The 22,113-nt window shown below is 43.1% G+C and overlaps 3 protein-coding genes and 1 non-coding gene across 5 annotated transcripts in view; 1 reads left to right on the top strand and 3 right to left on the bottom strand.

Annotated features, from left to right (window-relative positions):
- The window catches only part of sesn1 (sestrin 1), a 53,047-nt gene extending 51,930 nt beyond the window's left edge, over positions 1-1,117 (bottom strand). The window contains exon 1 of the mRNA XM_070987520.1: positions 1,038-1,117. The gene's annotated coding sequence lies outside the window, so the exon portion shown is untranslated. The remainder of the gene's footprint in view (positions 1-1,037) is intronic.
- Positions 1,118-2,568: 1,451 nt separating this feature from the next.
- Positions 2,569-2,640, bottom strand: trnae-cuc (transfer RNA glutamic acid (anticodon CUC)). Its single transcript has one exon. It is a non-coding gene; the product is annotated as a tRNA-Glu (tRNA).
- Positions 2,641-3,361: 721 nt separating this feature from the next.
- On the top strand, positions 3,362-7,124 carry cep57l1 (centrosomal protein 57, like 1). The gene is made up of 11 exons (XM_070987463.1): positions 3,362-3,561; positions 4,196-4,367; positions 4,480-4,668; positions 4,770-4,894; positions 5,028-5,141; positions 5,233-5,310; positions 5,536-5,625; positions 5,725-5,790; positions 5,888-6,150; positions 6,228-6,372; positions 6,586-7,124. Exons 1-11 carry the CDS (start codon positions 3,541-3,543, stop codon positions 6,790-6,792), a joined length of 1,470 nt encoding a protein of 489 aa, XP_070843564.1. The 5' UTR covers positions 3,362-3,540; the 3' UTR covers positions 6,793-7,124.
- A 4,496-nt stretch (positions 7,125-11,620) lies between these two features.
- On the bottom strand, positions 11,621-22,026 carry cd164 (CD164 molecule, sialomucin). Of its 2 annotated transcripts, XM_070987233.1 has the most exons (6): positions 21,630-22,026; positions 20,897-20,965; positions 15,739-15,807; positions 15,203-15,319; positions 14,187-14,264; positions 11,621-14,067 (listed from the first exon to the last, which is right to left on the bottom strand). In XM_070987233.1, the coding sequence occupies exons 1-6, from the start codon at positions 21,865-21,867 to the stop codon at positions 13,895-13,897; spliced, it is 744 nt and encodes a 247-aa protein (XP_070843334.1). In that variant the 5' UTR covers positions 21,868-22,026; the 3' UTR covers positions 11,621-13,894. The 2 variants fall into 2 exon arrangements, with proteins under 2 accessions (XP_070843334.1, XP_070843335.1); XM_070987234.1 differs by lacking the exon at positions 15,203-15,319 and having other exon boundaries at positions 12,817-14,067; positions 21,630-22,002.
- Positions 22,027-22,113: the final 87 nt, after the last annotated feature.

The following is a 22,113-nucleotide window of genomic DNA, read 5'->3' as shown; positions in this document are numbered from 1 at the left end:
TGTTTGCTGTATTTAGAAACAGAGCTGTGAATTGCAGTTACATACTTTGTACACTGGGGAGCACTTACAAGTGTATTTTTCAGCTGTAAAATGTCTAATCAGTAAAAGGTTAGCAGTATGGATTAAATCCTCTATACATGCATTTTAAGTTGCAGTATGTAATTTGTGACAGAGTAGATGCTATTGAAAATCACACAAGAAACTTTAGGGATAAAATAACCAGACAGGACAATAAATTGATTACAGAGAAATCAAGATGTTTTGTATAAAAACTAAACACTGTGCTTATTGATTTACAATACTGTCCAAATAGCCTAACACACTGATATCACATTGAGATATAAATGGACTCGAAAAATCTGTGCTGGCTGATGAATTCATATTGTCAAATGGTATATTTCATCCTATCTCCCAACCCTACTAAGTAATATTTTAGTCACAATTATTTAAAAGCTGAATGTAACGGGGTTTTTAAAATTAAATGCTGTGTAAGAAATTAAAATATAGCCTGTGTATATCGGCCAGTGTATGTATCTGTTATCGGATTTCTTAACTGTCAAATGTCGACATGGGGATTGGCCTCAAAAAGCCAGTATCAGGGGGGCTCTGGCAGGAAAACGGGGATTTAAACCCAGATCATGCTGAAAATTTTAACACTGATATTTGGTCTGTTACCAACTAGCAAGAAGAAAGCCTGGTTAAAGTACAGACTATTCACTGAGGTTACAAGCCATAATAATCTGGCAATTAAAGTGTTACTGCCTCCTGCTGCTTTTGTAAACGATGACGAACCGACGTTGGTTCATAGTAAATGACTTTTTATTTAAATTTTTATGATTAAAAATGTGGAAATAAGCAACTTGCCATTGAGTGAGGTCCATTCAATCTCTCTGCCTTCCTTTCGTGTCAGGGCTTTCAAGCTACCCGTTAAAAAAGACACCAGTAAAGTGCAACAGAACGGCGGCGAAAACAACATTAGTACACACAAACCTTTAACTGTGGGGCAAAAACAAAAAGTGTCATTCTCAAATACTCACTTTATCCACATTCTTCGCTGCAGTTCCTCTGCTACGGGACGGCTTGCCTCTACACTGACCAGTAACGTTAGTCACAGGGTAGAAAAGATAGGCGGTAACAACTTGAGGGTAAACATTTGATTGGCAGCACTCGCTGGCTAATGATAGGAGGCTATGGGCATTATAAGGCGTTATCGTGTGAATACTGACAAATGATTGGTTGGAGGCTAGTTGCCAAGCTCTCGTGGGAAGGTTTTATGGGAGTTGAATTCTTTTCGTTCAGTGTGATGTTTTGGAGGGGAGCTATGAGAACTACATCTCCCATGATATCTCCCGCCGGCACCAGCCCCCCTCCCTTCTCTTGTTTATCAAAACGAACTGAGACAGGGAGAGGAGAGAGAAAGACAGAGATGTTTTACATTTTCTTTTGATTCGTTTTGCATTTAACCTCATTTGTATTGAACTAAACTGCCAAACTACACGTTGAAACGGTCAATGCTGCTTATACATTATGAGCACACAAATATTAATCAACATTGTCTGAAAGATGTTAGAATTGCATTTTTATATGGCATGTAATGCAAAGTGCAAAGGCGTTGTCCATAAAAAAAAAAAACACAAATCCATATAAAGTGCACAAATCTGCAGATGAAACGCAAATACTCAAAATACGTTTTCCAGAAAACACTTTATCTCATTGCGGCACACCTGCCACTCTTCAGACACCTTGCCTTTTGCTGCAGCAGGCTATTTGCAGACTGCAGTGCAAATGTTTACAGGGCAACTGACTGATTTACTGCCTAAAGGCACTTTGCCACCCAAAAAAGTGTTCAGGAAAAACTGCTTCAACTATTTTTTGTTTTTTTTAGTTGAAAGAGGGCATGTCTCTGCATAATATGATGTACTCCAACTTGTCATTTTGCAGATCACCAATAGCTCTTAAATCACATACTGTATATTAATCAAGGTCATAGCTACCACTGAGGGCATTGAGGTCATGTCCTCAGTATTTTGGGGGATGTGTGTGTGTGTGTGTGTGTGTGTGTGTGTGTGTGTGTGTGTGTGTGTGTGTGTGTGTGTGTGTGTGTGTGTGTGTGTGTGTGTGTGTGTGTGGTTATAGAAAAAAGATAACATGCGTGTTTGAGTGATAAAATAAAGTTAGAAGAAGAAGAATCAGAGGGACAATCCCCTTTATTAGTCACACAACTACTGCATACATGCATCACACGCCATGCAGATTTGGTGAAATCTGTCCTCCGCCTTTATCCCATCCTGGTCACTTTCCTCCACGGCAGGCCAGGAGCGGTGGGCTGCCATCCGACCGGCGCCCGGGGACCCAATCTCTTTCGTCACCATCGGTCAGGTGGTGATCTTGCATGTTTTTAGTGGGGAAATTTAAGGAGGATACCCCAGGTGAACACGGGGAGAAGATGCAAATACCACACAGAAAGGCCCCTTTCCTCAAGCGGCAGGCACCGACGGTATGACACGTCCCCGGCGCCCACAACGAGAATTGAACCAGAGACCGTCCCACCGTGCCACCCAAAACGTGTTCCCTGACCGGGAATCGAACCCGGGCCGCGGCGGTGAGAGCGCCGAATCCTAACCACTAGACCACCAGGGAAGGTGTCAACATCAACATTGTTTCAAATGTCCTGTAAACAAAGCCCTTAGGTTCTCTATCAGCAATGCCTTTAAAAATGATCAAATATTATAAATGTTAGCCTACTGGATTTGTAAACAAACCAGGAAAAAAAAAAAAAAATTAAATTAAAAAAATAAAAATCTGATCCATGAAAGCTGCATGCAGGACTTGTGGCCCCTTATATTTCTAAAATCCTGGTAGTAGACCTGCTTTACATTTCTGCCAATAGTTTTGCAAGGTTTCTGATTTTTTATTTGGTTTAGAGTCTCTTGAAGAGTAAGTGTATTTTAAAAGGAGTGAACATTCACAGCACATCATCTAACTAAAATCATCTACAAAGACACATCCTCAGGAGAGGTAGCCAACTTGCACAAATAAAGTTTGTTTTAAATGCCTTCGAACATGTAATCTGGTTATGATGATTATAATCAATTTTCAATATTTCAACATTTTTATTTTATATTGCTAAAATGATTCCACTTCAGTCTGAAGTGAATGTGGGCTTGGATTTAGGGGGTGGCAGAAAGGGAGAAGGTGAAATTACACTCAAGTGTCAGATGGTGTCTGTGTGATACTTTTTTTTTTTTTTTTTTTTTTTTACCAGATGTAGATATTTATCTTAAAGCACGTTGAAAAGTCTAGAACACCGTGGACTCTGGAGGAGGAAACAGTGCGCAGGCGGAACCTCTGATGAGGGCGGAAAAAAGGAGGGAAATTTAAAAAGTCCGGACTGCTTGGTGGTTACAGGAAACTTCAGTTGCGCTCGAAGGAATCAGTTAGCTACGTAAAGTTCAGTAACACCTTACATAAGCAGTCCTAGAATGATAGATATAAACATATGAATTGTTTAGAAACGATTATCAGCCTCTGTGTGACAGAATGGAGACTATTAACGACCAGGTAACATTTGCTGATCAGCCGTTAGCGAATGTGGCTAACGCATTAGCTTAAGTGTTGTTTACTTACTGTTTTGTCGTTAGCTTCAAGTTTTTGTTACGTTTATCTGTCTTAACATTGGCAAGGACTGTTGCAAAGGGAGGTCGTAGGGGCTTTACGTTAATACAAACTTTCTTGACCTATTTGTAAGTAAATCTGTTTGTTGTTGCTTGCATAATGTTAGCGATTATGGAATTCTTTAAGCTTTTTAAAGCGTAATGGTGTGTTTGTTTGTCAAACAGCCCACTTCTTGCAGAAAGCTAGTGCACTGGAGTGCCGTGCGGTGCTTTAAAGATTGATCGATTAATCTGCTATCCTCAGTCGATCGTCAGATCACCTACAGCAATTTTGACCAGTCAGTCAATCAGATCTTTTATTGCACAGGAAAAAACTAAACTTACCTGGTTCCAGCTCCACAAATGTCATAATTTTCTGGTTTTCTTTACATTATTGTGAATTGAATTTGAACGCCTCACTGTAGGCTGTGGGAACTTTTTGATGTCAATTTTAATAATAATTTGCCTAATTTTAAAGACTAAAGAAGTAATTGATAATAAAATTAATCATTACTTTTAATCCCCCCTCCTCTTGTCTCCAGATTTTGGACTCACCCTCAAAAAACAGCTATATTGGGAGCTATTACCAGCCACCAGAGAGGATATTACCTATACCAAGACAGCTGGAGTTCCCTGCACATTCATCCATCAGCATGGACCCACAAATGAGCAGCCCCCGGATGTCTCAGACCAAAGCTAATATTGACAGCAGAGGTATGGCACAGCCATTGTGTCAAAGCTTCTTGTCTTGTACAATGTTCTTGTTATGGCCACCTCCTCTAAAATGACCAGATGTGCTTTTCTGTGCTATTTAACTCCTCTTCAGCTGTTGTTGATGCACTGAAGACCCTCCAGCAGAAAATCAGGCGGTTGGAGCTGGAAAGAAAGCAAGCAGAGAAGATTTACGGGCAGTTCTCCCGAGATGCTCACAATCATCAACAGGCCCCAGCAATTTACACAATGCCCAGTCAACCAGCAGCCAGCTTGCCTGAGACAGACAACTCTGGCAGCAAAGGTAAGTGAGGGAGGGGTGCAAAGGGAGAGGCCACTGCTATTTTCTTAGGATGAGTCTTTTCTGTACATGTTTTGTAATAGTTGTGTCTGTGTTTATGATAGGAGAGCTGGACTCAAAGCTGCAGTCTGCAGAGGCCCGGTGCAAGGTTCTTGAGAAGCAGCTGGACTACATGAGGAAGATGGTTGAAAATGCTAAGAAGGAGAGGAATGCTCTCATGGAGAATCAGGTAGTCCATCCCTATCCTAATCCCTTTCATCATCTGTGTTCCATTACTTTCTTACATGTCTTAATGCAAGGAAGTAATGAAGTACTGTGGCCAAAATGCATAATACTCTCTCTGCTTGCCCCCTCCCGACTAGGCTTCACTGCAGAACCAGCAGCCGAGCAGCTCAAACACCCAATCTCAGCGGGAGAAGCTGGAAAAACTTGAATCAGAATGTCTCAAATTGAGTAGGACCCAAACTCTGGCCGAGGTAATTCACAGTTTTCCAATTAATTCATTTAAACACTCATCACCCCTAGATGATTGATAAGAGCATTATTTTAATGGAATTTTGCTTTCAGGCGAAGCTTGCCATTCTGGAACAGAAACTGCTGAAAGAAGAGCATGAACGTCAGCTTGTGCAGCAAAAAGCAGACAAGGTCAGTCCTCACACACTTTGGATCAGCACTTTGAACTAACAATGACACAATATTTTCACTCTGATTCTTAATTTTCCTGCCTGCAAACATGCACATATTTTACAATACATCCAGAAAAATAAGTGGGTTTTAAGTCACATAAAATTCTCAAATAATGGTAAAATGCTAGCAAAGAATTTGACTGAATTCCTGGTTTTATCCATGCTATTACTGTCATGTCCACAGTTGCAGAAGGAGTTGGACATCAACTCTCGATTGTCTGTGCCAACTACTGAAGAGACAAAGAGAAAGAAGAAAACAAAAAAGACCACAAAGGTGCTTTTCTTACTGATGAAGTTACTTAACTGCCTGTATTAAGCTGATGAGGAAAATATGCTTGCACACAGTAGTGATAACAGCTGTCCTCTGCTTCAGAAAACCTCCAGACAGAATGAGCTGGCATCACCAAGGCACCAAAAAATGCCCTTTGTTGCAGGAACGGTAAGTCAGTTCTGATGCTTTGTGCTAACTCTAAACACCACGTATTATTAACTGTTTCCCTTTTTTGATTGACTTTGATCTCCTCAACCTGTCACAGTCAACCAGCCCAAGCCACTCAGTCCACGCCAACATACAAAGTATACTTCATATGATGAAGCACCATCAGCCCCAGCTGTGTGAACGAGTGAGTGCTCTGCACAGGTCTGGTTGTGGAGCCAAGAAAAGCCTCCAAAAGAACTTTTCTCCATCTTCTGCCACTTCTCACAAGCCTGACAGTGAGCCTGAACAGGCAGATGAGTCGCTGGGATCGCTCTCTGACCTGCTCTTGGCTCTGCAGGACGAGCTAGGACAAATGAGCTTGTGAGTAAGCTTTCTTGTTATTATTATTCTGTTTTACTTTACCAGATTTAGTCATTTGTGTCTGTAATTTTTGTCAGTGAGCATCAGGAGTTGGTGGGCCAGATAGATGCAACCCCACATCGTGAGCAGAGGCAGGATCTGCAGAGAGAACTGGAGAGGTTGGTCGCCAGGATGGAGGAGAAGGCAGCTCAGATCACGAAGCTCCGCAAACACCAGCAGACGGTATGTGAACCCTCACTCGGTGCAATCCAGAGGCTCGTGTAAAGATAGTCAATTGCGCAATTTCTTACCTCATTAAGGGACATTGCAGGTGTGTAAAAGTGTTGTATGCCAACAGAAATTTAAGACCAGTGTCTGTAGTGTCAGCTGATCTCCATTCCTGTCTGTGTTGACACTGAAGGTGTCTAATGTTTCCTGTCTTTGGCTCCTGCACAGGCCCATAAATTGACCCGGAGCCAACAATGTGCTGAGGAACACAAAGCCAAGAAATTAAGTGGGATCAAGCCTCCTGTTCCTTCTCCTGTTAAGGCTAAGCAGAAAGGAAAGAAAGGTGGGGCCATTCACAACAACCTGCAGCTTCTCAGAGAAACACAGAAGTTCAGAAACAGCCTAAAACAAGATGACCTCTCGTGGGAAACATGAGGTTCTCTGAAAGACCTTTCTGCATGCTGGCTTGTACAGCTGGCTGAACCGAAGGACTCCCATTGGTTCCTTGCAGCCTTTGTTCCCCTGTCATCAAATGGCCTCTGGGATATTTTTAGTAGCAAATCAAAAGAGGGAGTATGTATGCGGGTTTTACACGCGGATTGATAATGTGTCACTAATCAAATGTATTAAGCAATGCCTGATCAAACAGGGTCCTTCATAGGGAGAGGATGTGTACTTCACGAGCCATGGCCTTATATCTCATCTCAAATGAAGCTGGAGTAATCTATTTTTAATTTAAACATTTTAATAAAGCTTATTCTCTCCACATATTGTGAATAGATTGTTTTTCTCTCATTCTCAGCATTGTTTAGACTGTGAACCACTAGGTGGCAGTGCTCAGCCTATGTCTGTTCTACAAACGTGAAGGCTTTTACTCACTGACACGCCATACAGTTGCATGTATTATAATAAGACATAACTTCATAATGTTGCCTGCAGCAACAAGGTCCTGCTTGAACAGTCTATAATCGAGATGGAACAAACGCATTGTGAACTCTGTTCCACCAGCTGGCTGGACAGCTGAGTAAATGTAGCCCTGACCACAGGACGAACGGATGTGGTTTCTATCGCTGTGCACAATTGGGAGGAACTGCTTTTTGACACAGGATTTTTCTATTTCTCTGTCAGCCAAAATGGCCCGATTCTCTTAAATTCAACCACGATAGATAGCTATTACTCATCCTAATCGTCGGCTTGGCAGACATTTCTGGCATGGCTGAGGCTTCTACATTTGCTCTCTGTTTATTCTAGTCAGCCACCTTTTAGGGGATGAACAACACACACATGTGAAGCTGCCTCACAACATTCCTGCATTATCCTCATTGTCAGGCCTCGGTCAACATTTTTATTGTCTCATCAGGTCACATTTTTAATGAGCAAGAGGCTTTTGACCTTAAAGCTAATCTCAGTCGCTCCCTAGACCGCCAGCTTTACAGTGGTTGTTAAGTCACAAATCGTTGAGATAAAATCTCAAAAGTGTCTCATCCCTAACTGCCCCGTCCAACATCCCATGTCATGGGAGAAGAAAACAGCTGATTGTTGTGGTTGCCATCTGCATGCAGCCTTTTCAGCTCATTATTTAGCCTGGTCCTGGTATTCTTGGCATGACTCAGAGTTCACTGCTTGGCTAAATGGACTGAGCTGGTATATGAGAGAGTCTCAGCCTAATGCATTGTTTCTCTGTGCTCCCATATTAGATTACAGAGCATGATGGGACACAGCAATCTGGTTAGCGGAGGCAAGTCAAGACCCCTCCATGCCCACATACAACATCTCCATCCCCTCCCATCCACTCTCCTGACCCTGCAACTCTGATACCTTGTGACTGCTCACCCCTCTTTTGTGTACTGTTGAATAGCAGTGGTGTGTTCAGAGAGCAGCGTACGTAGGAGGGCTGGGTAGATATGAGTCTGTGTAAGGCATTTTCTTGTGGGCGTGTGAAAGGATTGCCTATAAACAGCTACTAGTCCATCATCTTAAGAAGATATGTCCACGATGTAACATTCAAACAAGAACATGGAGTACATTTGCCTACAATGAAGTTTACATAGATGAAAAGTAACACCCTCCGGAGTGTGAATACAAGTTTACTGGCTGCTGAAAAGTTGGCTGACTGCAGGGTTTTCCACCTCTTACTGAAAGCCTCACAAGATATGCTCTTGATAGAGCACCACAAGCTTTTCCGTCTCTGTCCAGGAACAGCACATACTAAATGCAGGGTTTCAGACTGTTTTTAATGGACACACAAGAGAGACAGGCAAATTGTGGAGTGGTTGTCCAAAAAACATTCGCTCCCAAAACTGTCTTTGGTTCTGGGAAACTGTGCCAGATGGGGACTCTGGGCTACTGGAAGAATAACAGTCTGCTCAGCACAAACACGTTTTGAACGCACACACCTCAATCAAGAATGTAGTGGAGTGTGGGGACCATGACACTTGAGCGTGCACGCACATGCACGCACGCTAACGCTTCCTTTGGAGTTAACAGTTTTGTGCTGCATAAGCAGAACCTCGCTGTGACCTTAGAAACAGCGTCCTGTCCGGAGCACAACACAGTGAAAACAGAGTGAGGAAAAACAAATGGGTCGGTTTGAACAGACGGGCGCCTTCTTTGGCTTTGGCTGTCGTCGACGCCTTCAGATACTAATGGTACGTTCACAGCAGTGTTATTGAAGGCTGCGATGAACTTTGCACCTGTTTCCTTTTCAAAAGCATGTTGACTACTATCATCCACAGAGGGTCGTAAACGTCAAGATAATGCCGCGAATGATGTGTAGAGTAGTTATCACCAAGCTGGGTGTTAGCCAGCTCATTAAACTTTATTATTTACAGGATCGTGAACGTAGATGTCAGGAAAAGCTGTGACCATGAAGTAGAGGATTTAGTGGTCGTCAAAAAAACCCTCTTCTTGTCAGGCAGAGTGGTGGTTACCCCTTAAAATAAAGCTGTCTACTCGTGGCCCTTGTCACAGGTTATGGCCTTGTTGGCATGAGTTCCTTCTTAGATGCCTGAATTACAATAGAATACATAATTATATGTACCAAATGTTTTCTTTCTTATTCCTTAAATTACCTGGTGAGTGCTCAGATTGATCTTGGGAGCCTGTGGAGGATCTCAAACCCAAGGTTGGGAACCACTGCTCTGCACTGATTATCAGGTAGGGAAAGGAGATGGAAGGCACTGATGGGGTGGGGTGGATCCAGCATGTTCAGCATCGGGAACGCATGTCAATAGGAATCTGATTATGCCTGTAAACCGTACTGGTGCTTTTCAAGATGGACTCCAGGCATACTGAGCAACACGCTCTGACGATGGGGTGAAATGAAGGCTGTGTTAGTTTATCAGTTTATCAACTAAATGAGTCAAAATTACATTTACTCACTCTCTATAGTTAATACGAAGCTTAGCTTAGCATGAAGCCTGGGAACATCTAGCCTGGTTCTGGTCTAGCGGTGACAAAATATGGCGAGAAATGTATTAATTGCCAAATCTAGTTGTCATTGTTGTGCCCTGCTTTGCTGTTAATGTCTTCTTTTAGAGGAGCGCTTGTTGACCTAGCATCAGCTACATACACACACAAGCAAAACAAAGCAACGCCTGAACCTGATACCTTTTGTTGTCTGGGCAACCAGTCCTTCAATTGTAACCATGGCAATGGAGCCTTACCCTGAGACCTGGCTGTGTCTGATCATCCCACTTGCGATTTGTCATGTAAATTACGAGCTCCAAGAAAGTGGACACCATTGTCAAATGAGGGTAATACACCGGTTTGTTTAACAATATTCAAACTTTATTGGTTTTACATTGTGAAACTAAAGGCAACACAAGAAAACAAGGCACAAAATAAAAGGTTTGAGAGAAAGAAAGGGCACAAAATAAGCACAAAACATTTCAGGGGGCATAGCGGCACCTGCAAGTGTCTACATATGGCTGTGTGTGAAAGTGGGGTGGGCGCAAAGCCCAAAAAAAAAAAATCGTACCTACCTACAAAACTAATGGCGAACACAAAAGGTATAATATATGGCACTACAGTGAGTGCACATGGCAATAAAGCTGCAAGGCAAAGGAGGGAATCAAAAAGCTTTTTACTTGTTGCTCTTGGAACTGAACACTGCAAGGCTGAAAACTGATAGGAGAGCCCTCCATGACCAAGCTAATTTGGACCAAAAAAAACAAACAACACTGGACAGAAAAAGCAGTCGTTCTGCAACACATGAAAGTTACAGTTCAAGAGAACTTCAAGTCATCATGTGATTGATTTGCATTATGGAGGAAATGTTGCAACGAAGAACAATAGAGGTCAGTGGCCGTCCAGGCTACAACCAGGCTTCATCTAGCTGAAAACCATGCCCTTCGTTAGCTGGTTTTAGCCATTTCAGCAGCTTTTAAACACCTACAGCGTGACTGGTCAAAATGTAGGGACTTAAATGCCTCTGAAATGCCAGCCATTAAGCACAAGATACATCTAACGCACCCAAAAAAAACGCCTGGTAATTGCCTCAACAACTTGTCATTAACAAATGCTCTGTGGGTTTGATCAGGAAGTTAAGGCTGAGCGTGACAAAACAGACATTTAAGCAGAAGACAACACAGAAAACCACTTCACACGGGTCTGAAAGTGCTGAGTTCCATTGATATTTAATAGGTGTGGCATATTATTTCACGCACTACCACTACATACATGGATATTAACTGAATAAGGCACTTTTCCTTAAGAGGTGCACAGACTGAGTGAGTAACTTGTAGGAGAAGCTGCAGAGAGGCGACACAATGGACATCTATTGGCATCCACGGATACCAGAGGTGTTTTGGACAAACCGCGATGTCAACATGTGATGCCGTGTTCTTAAGGAATGCAGCCACCGTGTCGAAAAGCAGAGACTGGATTCAGTGGTTACGCAGCATAGCGCCGGACAGCTGCGAATCAAACTCAAATATTTCTCTAAATTTGGAGCGAAGGCTCTCCACATGCAGAGAATGTACAAATGGGTGCAGCTAAGGCAAAACTCTGTAGCCTACTCGCCATAGTTGGGTCTTTGGGCTGTAGCCTAATGCCACCAGGTGACTAGGTTAAAAGGCGTGTTAATGGTGAGCAGCCGGAAACACGTAATTCTAGATTATGAAAGCAAAAACAAACATCTGCGCATGAATTTCTTACTGCTTGTGTCATACAAAACAAGGTAACTATTCATCCGTTATCTATTACTATTGAAGACTGAGTATTTGTACAAGCATCTGCTTTTTTTTTTTTTTTTTTTTTTTTTGGCTGAATCATGAAAACATTTACAAAGACAAAGTTACAAAACAAAGCTTGTCAGTGCAATGCTCAATTTCCATGCCAAAACTGAGGACTTTGGCTTAATGCACACTGTTTCAAGGCATTCTGTCAGCTAGCATATGAGCTACTCGCAAATAATCAAGTGGTTTTTAAGTGGGTCTAAATCCTTAACAGCATATGCAATGGGGAGAAAAATCACAACTCCAAGCATCCAGCATGCAATTAAGAAAAAAAAAAGGCATTAAACAAAGCATTCTTGACACCGACAAGCCACTACGAGCAAAATGTACTGATAAACACTCCTTCATTTAGCCTTTCCTCAAGTTGAAACCAAGAAGATAAAACAAAAACAAGACGTGGCTATGTACAGGAGGGACAAAATAGGGAAGAAAAAAAATAAATCACACAGTTAGCAGCAAGCTAATTAGAGAACTTGATGTGAGCTCTAGTACGGCCACTTGGCTGTTGCAGTTCTGCACTTAATTCACAATCCTTTCATTTACATGGCAAAGTCAGAAATCAGAGGTGCAATGCTCACTTAACCAAACCAGCACTCAAACAGTCAACATTTTCACCTTAATGCACTCTCTCCAACACTCAAGTTTTTAAATTAGGCCCAATATGTTTGCCTTTTATTTAAAAAAAAGGTACACTCCCAGATTTATAGCGTCCAACAGCGGCCTGCTCATTTCTCATGCTTTGAAATTCAACACAATTTACAACTGAGTTCTGAAACATAATTAGTGAGGTGGGAGGAGATTTGGGGGCGGTATTGGCCGCTAAAGAAAGGGAGAGCACCTTTAAATTACTCATTTACACAAAGTCACCAGTGAGAAAACCATAGGTTTCATGCACCGGATACAGTCATCGACTTATAGGGAAAAACTTCAATCTTGACTGATTAAGGCCCTCGAGTGACAACTATCTACTGTATTCTTCAACAAAAAAGGCTCTTCAGTCCAGCTGGGATAAAACGGTTCTCACCAATATCAGCACCGCGATACCGTTTCTGTCTCAGAAACATAAACTAATGATAACACTCGGGCCTCACTCGAAAGAAAATCCTCCTCCGTGTTTCTCTTTAAGTCATACTGGACATTAAAGGCACTTCACTGCTCAAGGACCACATTAAGAAGGTGCATGCCATATTCCTTATCTCCCCTTTTTTTTTTTTTCTTTTTTAGATTATCTACATTAACAAAACATGAACTGTTCTTACTTCTGAAATATTCTACAATCTTTCATTTTGACCTACAGGCCCCTTTTTGACTACTCCGCAGAAATGGGGCCAAAGGACCAGCCCAGCGTTAGCAAACCAAGTGGGCAAGTTTTGATGTCAGTAAATGTCAAAAACAACAGTTGGGAGATTAAAGGATGGGGAGTGAACTTCTTATATGATTTATTGCATTAAGCCGCTCTAATGGCAGTTGTTGTTTTTATATTTTTATGGCTAGTTTTGGGTGAAAGATTTCCCCGGGGAACAGCAGAAAACGCACAGCACTCCTAAATACAAGGTGAAAGACACCCAAAACAAGACCAGAAGGATCGCTATTTTTTCCTGTCTGACATCAGATGATTGGGTGTTGCTTTTATTCCCACGTACTGTAAGTAACCCCGCCTCTTTCTCGTCATCTATGAACACATATACATGATACAGCTGCACGGGGGAAGAGGGAACCTGCCCACGACTGAACAGGCTAAAAGCAATACTGAATCATCACAGCCGTCACATTCAAGAATAGCTGTGAACTCAAACAGTGTTTCCAAATCAACATGTGAAAAAAATGATGGAAATGCTACCAGTCTGCAGCTGTACTACTCCAAAGCATCAATAGGAAAGCTACTTTATATGCATGAGTAACTCTTTAACTCTCATGTGGTGCATTTATTCGAGGAATCACGAGGAGAGGGGCAGTAAATAACACGAACCTCCTCATTTGTGGGGAAATGGTTTGCAGAATGACTAATGGCAGGAGGTGGGATGCATTACGCTCAGGGCTTAAATGCCATATCACTGGAGATCTGTTTGATAGTACAAGTTAGCGCAGTGTGAATTATCATACATACAGGCCTGTGTCAGTGCCTTAATACAGACTACAATGGCAGCGCTAAACCGTAAGTGGCACAAACATTAAAGATCTAGAAAACGCCCCTTGAAAACACTGTTTGAGTCCGTCGTGGTGAGTGTGTACCGAGTGGGGAGTTTTCTCTGGAAGGTTCTGCTCTAAGTGGGGTGACATGGATTAAAAGTGTGGCTGCTTCAAAGGGTGTGGTAGTTACGGTCCTTGGACTTGCAGAATTTGTAGAGGAAGAAGATCACGGCTTGCAGGCCCAGGACCAGCACGATGCCACCGATGAAGCTCGCAGCGTCGAAGGTGTTCTTGTGAGGGTCAGGAGAGGGGGCGACTGATGTGGTACCTGTGCTGGTTCCAGCTGAGATAAGAGGCAGAGCAGAGGGATATGGAGACGCTGAAGTTATGCGTGTTTATGTACATTACAGGACAGATTTAGAAACTTTCTCGCTCCATCGTGATGTCAGACTTGCCACTTACTTGAAGTAGAGGATGGAGTAGTAGAGGACATGTTGCCACTGTGAGTGGGGGCAACGGTGGAAATAATGGTTGCATTGTCTGTTGTAGGGTCACAGTAAGAACACATCCATTAGCCTTTACACCATTTGACTTCAAGCCATTTCACTTTCAAGTTGTAATCCTTAAGATTTCAGCACAGTGTCTCGGTTTACAGTGCAGCCAAACAAACTCAGATTTTAATTAAGAAGTCAGTCAATTCTAAAAACTGCAACCACAATTTAATTTCAGTCGGCACACAGGCGAGTAGTTTTCCACACGACAGCAGAGCGCAGTGAAATTTGCTTTCTTGCTGAGGAGTTGGAGGTGTGCAGCGTGTTGTCTGTAACTCTAATGTAATGTAATTAAATCCTTCAATTCAAAGGGGCTTTACTGACATGGGAAGCAGACATTTCAATTGCCAAAACAAGTGTGCAATAAACACACAAAAAATTACATAAATAGAAGAATTGGGAGTAAACACTAACTTACATAGAAAAAGCACTTTTGATGTACGATCGTGATTAATGCTAACCGTGCTGACCAACACATTGTGTTTCCTGTGACTGTTTCACAATAAAAGCCATGCTGCGTCTGGCCATTTGAAGTCCTTTAATGCGACACAGCAGCAGTGGGAAATGCTTGGTTTGCATCAGCCGACACTGAATACAGCTTTGATAGGCTGTAAAGAGGGCGAACCGTAAACAGTGAGGGTGTTATCAATGAGGTGAAATGAAAACACCAACTACATCCTGCAACGTGTGCAAGCAGAGGCAACCTGAATCCAGCACGGGAGAGGGGACTCTGCTACTAACAATGGAAACTACTATACAGAGACTTAATTACAGCAGTAAATACATTGAATGGCTGTTGCTGAAAATCTTAAGGATTATAACCTTTAAGAGGTCTAAACAAAACTATTAAAGAGACCGCTTCAAACCTTGTACACTGGACAACACAGACTACAGCAGGGATTAGAAGAGGTTTTCCGGAGTGGTTACCTGTGGTGCTGCTGTTAGAGGTGGCGGTGACAACAGGGGTAGGGGAGGTTGTAACGGGAGGGGGAGTAGTCGCAGAGGCAGTTGTAGTTGTAGTTGGAGCTGTTGTGGGATCAACAACTGGACAGGGAACCAACACCAGACAAGTTGAAAGCGGGAAAGCAAGAGACACCGCCCAAACAACGAGAAATATTTCACAACGCTCCCTCATCATTTCACTTATGCTCTATGCCCAGCCAAGTCTTTTGGACACAAACAAGGACAACAGGTGAGAGACAGACCCCAAGTGCTGAGGCTGAGACCGTTAACTGACACCTTAGTTAAAGCAGAACTAGACCCAAACAGAATCTGCAGAAAACCAACCCCAAAACATGGAGAGATGTGTTTCTTTGTATGGAAATATGGAGTCTGCTGATTCTCTTAGGACCTAGTCTCACATAGCCAAAGGGAACAAGAAAGGGGGGGAGGGGGGAGCTCTGGCATTAAAATGGCTGCCCCCAAAACAGAAAAGGTAACAGCTGCAGGCTTGTTCAACTTACTTGAGCAGTTAAGAGTGGTGCAGGTCTCGTTTTCTCCCAGAAGAGTCATGTTGTGACAGCCGAAAGATGCTGAAAGAGACAGAAGTATCGGGAATTAAACGCCAGCTTCATGGTTTATAGGAATTAAGGCTACCAAAGCAAGTCAAAGGAGATGCAGCGTCTTATGTCAGCAAAAGCGCTTCATTTTACTCATTTACAGTAAGATAAATCCTGAGCCTGCTATTTTGAGCTGATGATTGGGCAACGGATAGTGATCTCACTGAAGCCTCATTACACCGCTCGCCAAGAAGAAGCCAAATAATCACATCACTGTGCGCGTCCAAAACATGACGGCCTGCAGCCTTGATCTCAATGTTCATGCTCACATAGAGCACACACAGCTGCATCTGATGATCTCTCCCATTTGTTTTGTGCATACAAATAGTTAAGCGGCATGATATGCAGCGAGGCAACACTCTTTTCTTATCTCCCCCACAGGAAGGTCGGAGCAGTTGCTCGCACAGGCCCACATCCTGCACTTAGGAGGATGGCGTTCCTTCCATCCTGCTGCCCCCATCGTGACACTTGTTTGTATGAAGCTGGGCACGTCTGAAACCTGTTTTGTTCTTCATTTCTGCTGCATCAGCACTGCATCTGGCAATGGAAGACCATGAGTCGTCGCATCCTTCATTTAGAGCTCACAAAAATAGTATTGACCAATCACGTTTTAGCGGGTTTTGGTTGTGCACAGGTAAATAGTCCGGTGGAGGGAGAAAGAGACAGAGCACACTGGCTGAAACGCAATCTCAGAACCCATCGGCTATCATCCATGATTCAGCTTTTTATTACCTTTTTTAAATTTGATCTGTATTGATGTGTAGATATCTGTTCATTAAAAAAATTGTAACTGTCGAGCTGCTGTCAAGTGTGAAAGACACGTTGCTAATTGGACTGTGGAAAAATGACCGTCACGAAAACGAGGAAGTCTTGGCTCAGATCCTGAGAGGCTGAATAGCTGTCAGACGATAGCTGCTGGCTTCTGAGACTGGATTTGTATTTCTGTAGGGTTACATCAGCATGTAAGAAGCATTTTAGTGTTGTGGCTGAGCTCATTTTATGAACTTTATACACTTTTTGGGAGTTACAATAGATTATATTTTTCTAAAACAATCCAATTTTAGCATTTAGCAGTATAAAGTATTAGTAAGTTAAAAGTAGCTGCTTGATACTGAAGACATTTCTTTCTTCTGTCTTATGTCCAGCTTGTTGAATCTTCAGGATCATCTAGGCCTATTGTCTTTATAGCGTAATTGGATTACTAATTAACCCCAGCAGAGAGGGACTTTGCCCCACCATGAAATCTTGTCCCAAATACTTGACAAGAAGTCAAGATGTAGACGGAGCGTAACACTGATTTCATTATTTACCTTAGAAACATACTTCCACTCTTTAACAAACATGATCCACTGTAGTGAGATTAAATTCCATAAATTAAACATCCAACACAGAGTCGTTGGATTCCTCTTAGTTTCCTCTATGGTGAAACTCTGCCTGCTTCGCATTGAGGAAACCATGAGTCATAACTGGCAGCACCTTGTGACTATCGATTCTTTTCACACCCAGTTATACGATATTCACTTAACGGCTATTGTTCAGAAAAGACAACCACAGGCACACGCATATCCAGCACGGCCACACTTTGCCTTCACTTGTCTCAGTCCTCTGTGGAATGCTGTCTTACAGGTCCTGAAACTATGCGTCTCAATTAATATTAAGTTCAAAAGTTCCACAAAGCTTCAATAATATGTTAACATAGTGACAAGGAAGGCCATGACAAGCTGATGACTTCCTCATTGTCTTCATTAAAAAAAAAAAAAAAAAAAAAAAAAAAAAAAAATCACTTGATTTTGCCTCTATGAGCATATGGGGGCATTATCTTCCTGGAATACAGGAACATCATAAAGGGATTGATGTACCTGGTGCTGTAAAATACCTTCCTACAACTTCCTTGCTTGTTATACTATAATCCGCAGCAACCGCTAATGACTCCCACCAGATGGCTCTCCATAAATTACAAAATTACAGATGCACCAACTTTAACAGTAAGGCTGCAGCCATTGTTGAAAGCAACAGCTTTCTCCAAATAGGGTCAAAAATGACTCATGAGTCTGCGATACATTTTCCACAGCTCACAGGGCTGTATTTTTGTGGTCCCTCTATCAGGTTGTGCATCTTTGTGCACTGGCCTTGGATAAAAGCAACTACCAAATAGCTGCCCTGTTATAATTATTAGTCTGTGCAGCCCATGATGTAAAGTTTCTGTTGAGACTGTGTCACTTCGCTGTTGGTAATGTGGTTAGTATTGAAGCCAGCGTTTTGTGGTATTTGGTCACTATTCTGTCAGGTGCCTACCAAGGTCACTCAGCATCGACTTTCCATCACAGTTTCTCTTTGCCAAATGCAGCTTCTACTTGTTTTAGGCATGTTTTTTGCCTTTTTCCACGCTGTTCATCTTGTTACATTGACCAGGAAGGAAAACAAACACAAGAAACAAGTTGCGTCATATTTTGAACAACAACATAAAAAAGGCGCTTTTTAAAGCTAGAAGCTTAATGATTCACTGCCTTTCTGGCTGTGATTTGGTTACATCAAAGATCATGTCCTTCTCAAAGTGTTGGCGGCATTATTTTTCCCTCTCTTTGTGTGATCTGACACTGTATGTCGAACCATGTGGGAGGAGGATTTCTTCGCTCTCCACTAGGCCAGAGGGCTGTTATCTCACAGGCAGCTGTGAACGTTAGGACTGACTCTCACCCTTTTTCAAGATGGTGACATCATTGTCACCACGAGGTGCATCCACAGCTTGTTCAAGCCAGAGGTGCGAATGAAAGGCTTCGGGGCCCATTTCACCACAGAAAGCAGCCTCTTGGTTAAGAGCGCTCAACAAGCTTTGTAACACACCACGGCCTGTGCTTACAGGAGCTACAGAGCTTGCGTGTACACGTGTAAAGTTTTGAGCGTTTAAACACTGGGCTGCTGGGAAATGCACCTCTGACGCCAAGGCTTGTTTACACAAAATCCCTAAACCAAAGATAAATCTGGTAATAACAATGTGGTAGGCGTTAGCTTGCTGCAGCAATGTGGTTACGCTGTGCTCCAGCAAAGCCATCTCAACCGGCCAGAGCTGACCTTTCCGGTTATTGCTGAGTTCATATCAAATAGGTGATCCATTCTTGAGTTTGAGAAAGGTCTCAGCTCTAGGCTTGCTTTTGGAGGGTGTGTGTGTGTGTGGGGGGGGGGGTAAGAAGTCAGTACTTGAAGAGGACTTGAAGAGGAGAGACACAACAAAATAAAAACCCCCAAACCTCCCTGAAACTTTAAGCAAGGAGTCGTTGATAGATGATCTTGTTCTCAATTTTATGGGTTTTTTTATGTCTGTGAGAGGAACACTGCCAATTCCTCATGTGTATTTAGTGTAACTGTAAACCTGTACACGTTTCTCCCTCAGGGAACTACTTCATCTCCCTCGGCTCTGAAAAGAGGCACACGACTGTCAGCCCACCTGTCCTGTTTAACCAATTAATGAATCATTAAGTCGTGTATCATTACGGGGAAATGTAACATCCACAGACAAAGCAGGAGAAGAGCATGGGATCACCAAATCTGCACAGCCACTCCGAGACAGTCGAAGCTTCTCATTGGTCAGGTTGTCAAACAGGTCAGCTCCCATGAGAGGTAAAACTACCTGTGTGTGTCAGACTGAAGTGAACTGAAGGAGCAAAGCTTGCTGATTATGTGCGTGCTAGAACAAGTAACAGGGTTACGATCCCACACTTATCTTCCATGACTTGAGCCAAATGGTGACTGAAATTTAAGACAAGATCGCCACATGCACTCGTCCTGAACTGCACCCGAGGCATATATTATGACAAGGCACATGAAACTTATCTTTTATCCTATCTGTACGTTCCTTCCTTTCACTTGTGCCTTTATCCGCTCCTTCCTTCTTTTCCCCAGCGTGAGGATATTGCAGGCTTCCTGCCACACATCCCCTGGCTTCCTCTCCAGTTCATCTTCTTCACAATGACTAGAGACCTGTGTGTGCCCGACTGCACACACTGAACTCGGGCCAGCGTTGGAGTAAGGCCCTCCTGGACGATACGGTCAATAATCACAATACCCATGAGGATTTTTTGTTTCCATCTACAAGGTTCAGGTTTTGGCCAGAGGGCTACTGTAGCCTCTACCTCAGCAAACACTTTAAAGCTGATTATCACAAGGCTTTATCACACAACTTTATATCTGCTGAGTGAAACTGTGTGACAAAGCTATGATTTTAAGATGAGAACTTTATTTCCCAGCATTGATGAGGACATGACAACCAGCAGCTCCCACCCTGACTTACAAAAAACACAAACCACAGGGGAAACACGCAGTGAATGGAAAGCCGTTAGTTGACTCAGGAAGCCATCAGTCATGTAATGCCAGCTTTTCACTGAATGATGCATATTTCTAATCACAATGAGCAGATTTCCAACCTAGGTTGAAAATACCACCGCAGCATATTTAGCCACATCCCCTCTATAGTGCACAAGTCAGGGAGACTTCTCATAATTGGAGCAGCCACGTTTAGACAGATATTTCCATTAACATAATGAAATTACAGGACGGCGATACAGAGATGCAGACAAATGACAGCAAAACCACAATCAGAGCTAAAGGGAGGCATCCAAAGAGGAGGGAAAGCATTCAAAGTAACAGTATCAATCCTCTACAGTGAATTTATTCTGGTAAGATATAATATTGAGTCTATGCAGTCATCCGTAGCATTTAGCCGAGCTACATCCCTCACCCTGTGGTGCCGCCGTGTGCCAGTAATTTAGTCCCAAATGAGCCTGTCCAGATCCACAGCCTTGATTATTGCTGCCAGACAATCACAACACAGCTCTGGCTTTGGGGAAGTTGGTATGACATCATCTAAAAGTCAGCATCCACTGCCATACATTCTGCCCATGCCCAGGCATCATACGTCCAATCAGTTCAGCTGTCTGGACAATTCAGGACACACAAAGACGAACCTGTGTGTGTCTCTCTCTCTCTCTCTCTCTCTCTCTCTCTCTCTCTCTCTCTCTCTCTCTCTCTCTCCACAACCTGACACACATTTAGGACAGATACTCACATGTGCAATTAACCCACTGGCAGTCACTCTTGGCTCCACATGAATCACATGCCAGACCGGAACATCCATCTGCAAAGAGGTCAAAAATCAGATTTAGCCATGGTAGACTTTAATAGTAGTATCTTCCGGGATGTGATAGAAAATGAAACTGTAGCTCTCCAGATGTTGCGGGACAATGGTGCTGCCATAAGGAGGTTTAACTTTGAATAGTGGCAAACCCCTCAGCACAGGCAAACACAGCAGGGCATTACGCTGTGATGAATCTCAAAATGTGACACAACAGGCGGCTGATTCTGTAAGGCTGTTGCATAACCAGCTGATCTGGTCTCTGGTACCTGATCAACTGGATCTGAGCTCAGGGTTGCGGCAGCCTTGTGTCCTCTGATAAGTCACATTACGAGAGAGATATTACAGTTACACAATACTAATTTGATTTCAGGTCACACAGCTGGCTAGCGAGCTAACCCGTTAGCCGGTCCTGACAACTTGAGTTCCACTGGCCAAGTTGCCAAAAGGACGTTTTCTACGTAGATTTATTTTGTAAACCAAAACAAAAATGAGTGTCAGCTGTCAAACTAAGAAGCGAGAGATCTAATGAGGCCCACGGTGACCAAAAATGGAGGCATACAGATAGATTAAAATCAGCTAACTGGGGGTGTCTTCTCCGAGCTAAGGAGGTGCACGGCAGGCTGTAGCTAGCGGCTAGCTCGGCAATGAGAGGGCGCAAACTTACCTGAGTCTGTTGCGGCTGATGCTCCCACCAGAGCTACAACTACAGCGAAAAACACCACTTTCGAGCACATGGCTGCGGCCAACTTCTTGCTCTTATCTGCTCGACTGAGAAGACGAAATCTGCGGAGAAACGTCGAGAATGAGACTTCGGAGGTTTCACGGCTTCCTCCCGTCTTGCGTTCCTGGTCGATGCTGCTGTTGCTGCTCGGTAGCTCCTCACTTCCTATTTGACAGGTCATGTGGCACTTTTTACTGGGAGGGGGGAGAACAAACAAGAGTGCGTGTGCTGCCAACGCACCACAGGCGAGAAGAAAGGGTTTTCTTCATCGGGTCAGGCTGCTGGCTTTCACTTCTGCTTGGCTGAGCCACCTGAGGCGCCGCTCAAAAATACCTCATATACCAATCCAGTGACACGACACAGTAATATTAATACGCTAAGAATAACCTCTCACGCCCACGGCCTGGTTGGCTCGCTAGAGGGCTCC

Source organism: Chaetodon trifascialis, chromosome 19 (genome assembly GCF_039877785.1).
Source record: "Chaetodon trifascialis isolate fChaTrf1 chromosome 19, fChaTrf1.hap1, whole genome shotgun sequence".
In the NCBI taxonomy this organism is placed as follows: domain Eukaryota; kingdom Metazoa; phylum Chordata; class Actinopteri; order Chaetodontiformes; family Chaetodontidae; genus Chaetodon; species Chaetodon trifascialis.
Note: the sequence above shows the minus strand (reverse complement) of the source record. Positions and strands in the feature narration are given on the sequence as shown.